The 8146-nt window shown below is 39.1% G+C and overlaps 1 protein-coding gene across 1 annotated transcript in view; it reads right to left on the bottom strand.

Annotated features, from left to right (window-relative positions):
* Positions 1–7754, bottom strand: part of LOC119301842 (prostaglandin reductase-3-like) — a 12079-nt gene extending 4325 nt beyond the window's left edge. Inside the window, exons 1-9 of the mRNA XM_037578815.1 lie at positions 7486–7754; positions 6613–6786; positions 5862–6043; positions 4928–5033; positions 4536–4612; positions 3755–3842; positions 2788–2977; positions 1169–1295; positions 1003–1083 (exon numbers count right to left, since the gene is read on the bottom strand). Coding sequence (XP_037434712.1) covers positions 1003–1083; positions 1169–1295; positions 2788–2977; positions 3755–3842; positions 4536–4612; positions 4928–5033; positions 5862–6043; positions 6613–6786; positions 7486–7540 — 1080 coding nt within the window. The 5' untranslated portion in view covers positions 7541–7754. The remainder of the gene's footprint in view (positions 1–1002; positions 1084–1168; positions 1296–2787; positions 2978–3754; positions 3843–4535; positions 4613–4927; positions 5034–5861; positions 6044–6612; positions 6787–7485) is intronic.
* Positions 7755–8146: the final 392 nt, after the last annotated feature.

Raw genomic sequence — 8146 nt, 5'->3', positions numbered from 1 at the left:
GGGTTAGTATCTTGTATGCACCATGTACTTGTGTTAGGCTCCGTTTAGCATCAGGGTGGAATATCATAACCTGGTTTGGCTAACCAGCGTTTGCCTACTTTACCGTTTCTTACTTTGTTTAACCAACTTATTATTAATTCCATGGCTAGTTTTCCGCAGCAGAATATAAAATAGGTTCAGCACAGCACAGTTCAACAACCGCAAACTGAGCCTTAAGTGTGTAGCTTATCTGCTTATGAATGAAGATATGATTTGCTTCTGAGTTCTGATTCCAGCAGATAGTTTTTTATATTTACCTCCGAGAATCTGATAGCAAGATGTCATGCTTCTGATTCAGTACGAGCCATATATTTTTTTCCCTCCCTCCAAATTTTGTAGCATAGTAAACTAGAAGTATGGTACGTATAGCAAGCGAACGAGTAGTCAACTAGTTGCAACTAGTCTATGAGCTGCTACCCAGCATCTAGACTTGACTTGAGTCTTGACTTGTAAACCCCATCGAATGATGTGAGTGAGTTTATCCTACAATTATCTGTACAAATTGCACTATCAATGGAATCATTATGTTGTACTCCCTCTGTAAATAAACTAATATAAGATCGTTTAGGTCACTAAAGTAGTGATCTAAACTATCTTATATTAGTTTACAGAGGGAGTGGAATTCTTAATACATATGCAAAAAAAGCATTATTGCCAGACATTGCTTAGAAGATTTAACTTGTATGGATCGCAGTTGGTTTGACAAGAATATTGGCAAATCGTTTCAGTATGTCAAGGATTACGGGTGTATCCACAATTTATTTAGAGTTACGTAATAGCCTATTTCTTGTACCATGTCTCTATCTGGTGAAATTCTGAGTCAAAATGTCAAAATATGGAAGCATATGCTGCGTTGTCAGAAATTCCGAATGATGGTGTAAGTTGTTACACAAAATAACATCTTAAGAACGTTATCCAACATTGAGGACGGCATTAACATAGACATGTAATACTATGGATCACCTCAAAACCAGCATCGAACGGAAGGCGTGCAGCAGTTTCTTTAGCACTACCACTGAAATACCGTCCGGAGCTGAAGTTTACCTGCATGACATCATTAAAAGCTTCCAGCAGTTAATCAACAGGGAGTCAAAGAAAAGCAATTAGACACTAAAATCCAAGGACTTACATCACTAGCATTTACACCAGCGTATATTATTTTAACTAGCGCACTTTGTGGTTCAATGGGCAATCTCAATCGCACACGATCAAGTCTTGTAGCATTGCGGAAATTATGGCTGAGTGTGTGAACAACTCTACAAAATCATAGAGACAATCATTAGTGTTGAGATCTCATATAGTGTGAAAGACGATAACTGACAAAGTATTGCCATTAGGGAATTTTGTAGTGTAGAAACTTAATTGACAAGCAATACAGTGTCGAGATCACATATAGTGTTAATGGTTTTTGGATACTTTTGCTGTTATACCTCTGAGGTCTCATCTATGTTGCTGATAAACAACATATATTTCAGAAACAGACACTCATAACATCTATAAGAAACAGGATAATATTTTGTGAATATCAATCCATTGTTACGCATAACAGAGTATGTAATTATTCAAAAGAAAACTTTGCAATATGTGATTACTGCACAATTCTGATGGTTAGATTTGGTCATTTAATCAGAAGGGAAGTTTTCAGTTTAACATACGAGTTCCTGAAACTGAATGAGTGGAATTATTCACACAAGTTTTTGTGGGATGTAAAAACTGCATAGGAAGCATCTTGACCAAAGATAACCTGAATGGTAGGGGGTGGAAACGAGATCAACTTGTCATTTTTTGTGGGCAGGAGGAAAGCATCAACCACTTGTTTCTGGTGTGCCCTTTGGCTAGGTTTAATTTGGAATATAATCTGGTGTGCATTTGATTTGCCTTGTGTTCCTAGAACTGTGCCTAAATTGAGCAGGACTGGTTGAGTAGGTGGCAAGTGACATTTGCAGAAGAGCCGGTGGTAGAGGCCTGCCAACGAATACAGGCTTGAAGGTTCTCCGTTGCTGCAATGGGGAGAGAGATGCAATGATAGGAATGTTTTTGAGATGTTCCGCAAGAGCACGCGTGGAAGATGAACTTCAGCAAGCTTTTGCTGGAGAGCATCTACTATTTCTCAGTCTTATGTGAGAACTTATGTAGTGAGCACCTGTGCTATCTCGAGGTGTGGCTCAGTGGGTTTGAATTGTCAGTTTGCTGTAAGTCATTCGCTCTCTTTAACATTTTCCATTTAGAACTATAACAAACTTCTACCTTTTGGGGGAAAACCCTCTTTTATCGGAGAAATTGGAGATATCATTTCAAACCAAAATTGAGGGTATTTTTGAGTGTCGTCTTTCAAGAAAGCTTGAACCCTCCAATATGACAAATGGAGGTAACAAAATTAGCTATTTGGTCAAGTATTTCTACCAGGCTACTAGCAAGAAAAGAACACTGGAACAGAAATCAGAATATAAGAGATTTTCTTTCAATCCGCAAACCTTGCAACAAAGTAAAATAGTACCCCCTCCGTCTAAAGGATTTCTCTAGAGAGTGCAGACACATAGTTAGAAAATACTGCAAGCTATGAAAATCACGTATCTAAAAGTTATCCATTTCCTGTCTAAGGGATTGATTCAGTGACTTTAAGCATTTTAGGATAGAATCGTACGAGAAAAAAAATGTACTACTGGGGGTTAGAGAGTTGTGTCGTTGTTAACTTGAGAATATTCCAAGTGCTTACAAATATAAATATAACATAGCAGGGCTACTTACATCTTCTCATAAAACTCAGGTGTTTGGATGCTAGGAAATACATTCTTTGTTACTGTTCTTTTTGACTTGGTATAATTCAACAGATATTTTCTTTGTTCCTCTGCTGATGGCCAATATTCCATCCCTCTCCGCTTAGTTATCCAAAGGCAAGCACCAGCTTTGCTCTCATCTTTTATAAGTTCAAATGCGCCTAACCAAAATAGAAGAGGTTCGTTTCAGATAATAATTAAGAGAAAGAGAGAAAACATCATACGAAAGACATAATGCATACCTAGATATGACAGTAAATACCTAAACTTCTAGGTTGCTAAACATGTAGAAATGGTGGGCCGAACCATACTCACCTAGCAGGGATGTTTGACATGGACAAATTGATGCGCTCCAGCAAAGCGATAGCAATATATGCAAATTTACAGTTAAGCTCTTTAGCCTTTTAATGTTTGCAAATCAGCAAACCCCATACCCCATATTTTTGAGATATCATCACTGACATTCCATTCCCACATTCAGTTGGTCATGTTGTCATCAATTGATAAGTGAACAGAACAGACATGAAACATATGTTTAGGACTCACTGGTTCTACAAACAAATAGACCTTCTGGCAGGTGGTATTCCAAACAAAACCAGGTTCTGGTGATTTTCTACTGTCATTTCAACCATCTCTGCGAACCACACAAAGTTTTGGCCAGCCCTAACTCATACAAATTAAGGACAGAAATTTGAAGTTCTTAAGCTTGAAGAGTCAAGTGAGCATGTATTTTATCAATTTATAATAATATACCCATAAATGTATAAATGCCTATGTTAATTTTCATCATTTAGAACATCCCACCTCAAATAAAGATTCGAACAATTCATCGAAGACCAAATAGTAGCATGCGATAACTGTGATGCATACAATATGGAAAAATGCTGAAAGTACATGACATATTTAACTACAGCTTTAAAAGGTGAGATGTAGTGTACCATTAACAACTTCCTCCATCTTCAAAAATCCACCAGTTGCATGTACTATTTTTTGATTTATTTGCTCAGCCATATTAGTTTGAACAAACTGCATACCACAAATAACACTAATGAAAGATCATCATGGCCTTTGTCCCTTCCAGCTGTTACTAATGAGATAAAATAATATGCTAATCTGTCTGGAATAGTTAGTTGGATTCTAAATTATACTCCAACCCTTGCAAATTACATCAAATAGTGGACATCCTCAAATTTTCTAAGATGGAATTATCGATAAAATTTGGCATTTGGCCCACTTAGTTGCTTTTGCCATTTAGCTCAACTACATGTCTATGCCAATCTATCTCAGGTAAAGAAAGGAGGATTGTGTAAGAGTGAGATTTCCTGTGTGAATGCTTGGTGCTGAAAGATATTTACCCCTGGTACTTGAGATTGCAATAGCTGCACTATCTGGTTAATCTGGTGACTTTTCAAGTTGATAGGAATTTACGTACTGGATAAAACATTGTGCTCTACTGTACGTCTGTACCATTGTCAAGTTAATATCTTGACAGACTATAAAACCCATCAGCAGATTCCCACAAGATTAGAATGAAAAAAATGCACAGCACTAGCTGAACTAATATGGCAAGCAAACTCAGTATGTGGTAGAAAAATAAATAAATAGACAAATAATATATACTCCCTCTGTAAACTAATATAAGACGTTTTAGATCATTAGTTTACAGAGGGAGTACATAATAGTATAATAATTGCCACCCATCATGCAATTCGCTAATACCTCAGGGCAGAGCACGTTGACACGAACACCATGGCGTTTCAATGGAGCAAGTGATCGAGTAAACATAACAACACCACCTGCCGAAAATGAAGCTTGAGATCACAAAGTGCACACATGCTTCAAATATATCATCATATGACATAAAGGACTAGAAGTTAATACTAAAACGTGTAGGCAACAGCATGTAACATTCTATATGACCGAAATATGAACTTTTGTACAGGTTATGGTAGCATGTATCTTGAACCATGTAGAAAAACAATCAGCATGAATATAAATTTCAATAAAACCAACATTCATAATTGGAATTCATATGTACTTAGGCCTTGCATCGGCACTGTGATCTGCTGCCAGAGAAAAAAAAGTAGAAGTATACAGGATGGTGTATGAACCTTTTGTCCCAGTATATATGGGATCGGCGAACATGGGATAAAGGCCCGCAGCTGAACCAATATTGATTATGACACCAGGCTTCTTCCGGGATCGCATTATTTGACTCTGGTGAATATATCCAACAGTAAGTTTTGTGCATATGGCATTTGGATGAAGTAGAAACAAGTAACATGTATAACAATAGTTATTATCTTCTGAATTATTCCAAGATAAAAAAAATTCAAAAATCCTCTTCTGGCTCCAAAGGAAACCATAAGAACAGGCCACGTTATGACAAAATCAGTACCACTTAATTTCCTTGAGTAATGGTTAATGGAAACAAATAAAGGGAAACCCAATACTTTCTTCCCTTAAACAACTGGATGAACAGACAATTAAAGCCTATGCAGAACTTCTGGGTTATATTATTTAGTATGTCTAAGTAATAAGAAAGCATAGACAGCACGAGATAGGATATTTGGCTTCCGGGCTCCATGGAGCCCGGACTTTTCTAAAATTCAAAAGCTGACTCTTTTAAGTTAAAAAAAACTGAAAATAAATACACAGGTACTTGGAGATATATACTGCATGTGTATAAAATTTTATTATGAAATGCGTTTTGAAGTGAGCTGTGCAAAAAAAATCATGTACTTTTATAGTGAATGGTACATATGCTACAAACACATGATTTTGTTACTTTTTTGTAGCTCGCATGAAAATGTATTTCACCATGAAATTTACAGAAAAGTAGTATGCATCCATAGGTATGTGTGTATTTTTTTCAGAATTTTTTTAAATCTAGAAATCAGTTTTTCTTTTTCAAAAACCAGGCTCCATGGAGCTCAGGAGCCAAACACAATTTCCATAGACAGCACTCAGTGTTACTGCAAGATTAGCAGATTGAGTTACTGAACAAATAAATATAACAATGTTATTGCAATAGTCAACACTTACTGCAATGCGAGTACCATCAATAACAGCGACAAAGTTCACATTTATGGCATGCCTCCATGTCCTAGTTCCGTCAGATGTATCATAATAAACTAATGTTTTGTTGGCAATTCCAGCACAATTGATGCAGATATCTAGTCCACCATATGTGTCTACATGTTTCGCAAAAGCAGCAGCTAGATCACCTGCATATCAAATCACTGTAACTTCAAATCATGGAAAACCTGAAGAGCAGCAAAATCATGCTGTTATTTAACATTTGAAACCATACGACAAGTAATCCGCATGACAAAACAAATCAGAACACACCAGAATTTTTTTTGTAATGCCTGACGTGCAAAAATAAAAATAAACAAAACCCTGTTAAAAGAGATTTGATGCTTCTTTACAGCGAACGGAAATAAATACCATATTGATGCATTAGGTATTAAACCTAGATAGTAGAAATACAGCAGAGATGGTTGGTATTTGTTAGCTTTGTTTGGCAGTATTTTCAGCTTGTGCTTAGAAGGCAAAAGACTGAGATTAGATGTAACACCAGACATGCATGATCTCTACAATGGTATGATCTTCATATCACATTTAGAACGTAATGCTTGACAAGTATACTGTATGATTGAAGTGACGCTTGTCTTACCATACTTTGATTTGATGCACTTATTTTTCCAAAAATATTGCATCAACAAACAGTTAAAAAGTAGGTCCTCATGCAAATTAACTGCTCTTTGCTTGCTTCCCCTAAAACAACTCTTACCTTCAATAGAAACATCACACTTGACGAATATGGCAGACGGTACTCCAAGATCTCCATGAAACTTTCTGTTCTCCTTTTGAACTAGCGAAGTGACTTCTCTTCCATTTTGTTCAGAGAAGTCGACCACGGTCACAAATAGACCCTTTTGTGCAAAAGCGATGCAGAGCGCTTTCCCTTCAGAAAATCAAAAAGGAGTTAGCGGTCGATATGTTAATGCAATGCAATCTACTAAAATGATTGCCCTGCACAAAATCAAGTCGATGAGGAAAGGAAGGCAACATATTTCAAAGGTGGGAACATCATTTTGGCATAGTAGCTGACAGGTACCGAATACTGATACTGTACAGGTGCAAGTATAGATTGCCTGCTACCGTGTTAGTATCTTATAACTCTTGAGACATTTCTTGCTGTGTACGGGGGGCCACGGGCACAACAGCAGTACACAATTAGTTCTGTCGGTGTGACGTTCATAGTTCAAGTACACGATAGTAAATTAATCCATTATTGCAGCCGAAGAAGTACAACTGCATGCGTCCCCCGTTCGTTCATTTGTACAGGCACAATGATGTTGCAACTGTTAACCAATGCTTTCCAGGCAGTAACCCATCAGTTCATCACCACCAGATCAAGTACCACCCGGCGTAATTAGCCCACCCCTACCCGGTTCCCGCATCGAGCTCTCACCAACAGGTTACACTAAGCAAACCCGCTCCAGCTCACAGGTCAACCCGCAATTAAGCATCCCCCAGCCAGTAGCAAGCGCACTTGGCCACGCAGAACAGCGTGAGGCGCATCAGATCAGAGCCAGAATTTCGGCGAAGACAAACGCCCATGAGCGGACGCGGGGAAGGAAGAGGAAGGGCGCTCCCTTACCGATGCCGGAGGCGCCGCCGGTGACGAGGGCCGACATGCCGGGCTTCAGCTCCATCTCGCCGGCGCGGTGGGGGGAGACCGACCAGCTTCAGGCGAACGAGCGAGAGAAGCACGGAGTGAGACGGGGCGGGACGGGGGAGAGAGGAGTGGGTATGGGCAGCACGGCCGGCCTGCGGAGCTGCCAAGGCGGGAGCTGTCTGCTGGGGGAGACGAAGTCGTCCCGTCCTTCTTCCTCCGTTTGATCTGTTTGGGATTTGGGAGGAGAGAGAGCTCCGATTGGGAAAGTGACGGCAAGCTCCGTGACCGGTGAGGACGCGAATGGGGTGATCCAACGGCGCCACAGGCGAGTTGGGCGTGGCCGGTGATTATTTTTAATTCGGGAACACCAGTATGGTGTTGGAACACCAGTATCTTATTTTATTTTATTTTTATTTTAAAAGATCATCCGGGCCGCGACCGTAAGATTTGCCGCATCAAGCGGTCGAGCGCATCCCACCATTGCAACACAGGTCTTGTTGCAGAATTATTTTTGCAGCACAGGTGTTGTTGCAGAATTTTTTTGCAACAGTTGTTTTGTTGCTTTTTTGCAACTGAGTTTCTGTTGAAATTTTTGTTTTTGCAACCGAGATCTTGTTGCAGAGACCTGTCGTAGACCATTGCA

This window comes from Triticum dicoccoides, chromosome 5A (assembly GCF_002162155.2).
Source record: "Triticum dicoccoides isolate Atlit2015 ecotype Zavitan chromosome 5A, WEW_v2.0, whole genome shotgun sequence".
Classification (NCBI taxonomy): domain Eukaryota; kingdom Viridiplantae; phylum Streptophyta; class Magnoliopsida; order Poales; family Poaceae; genus Triticum; species Triticum dicoccoides.
Note: the sequence above shows the minus strand (reverse complement) of the source record. Positions and strands in the feature narration are given on the sequence as shown.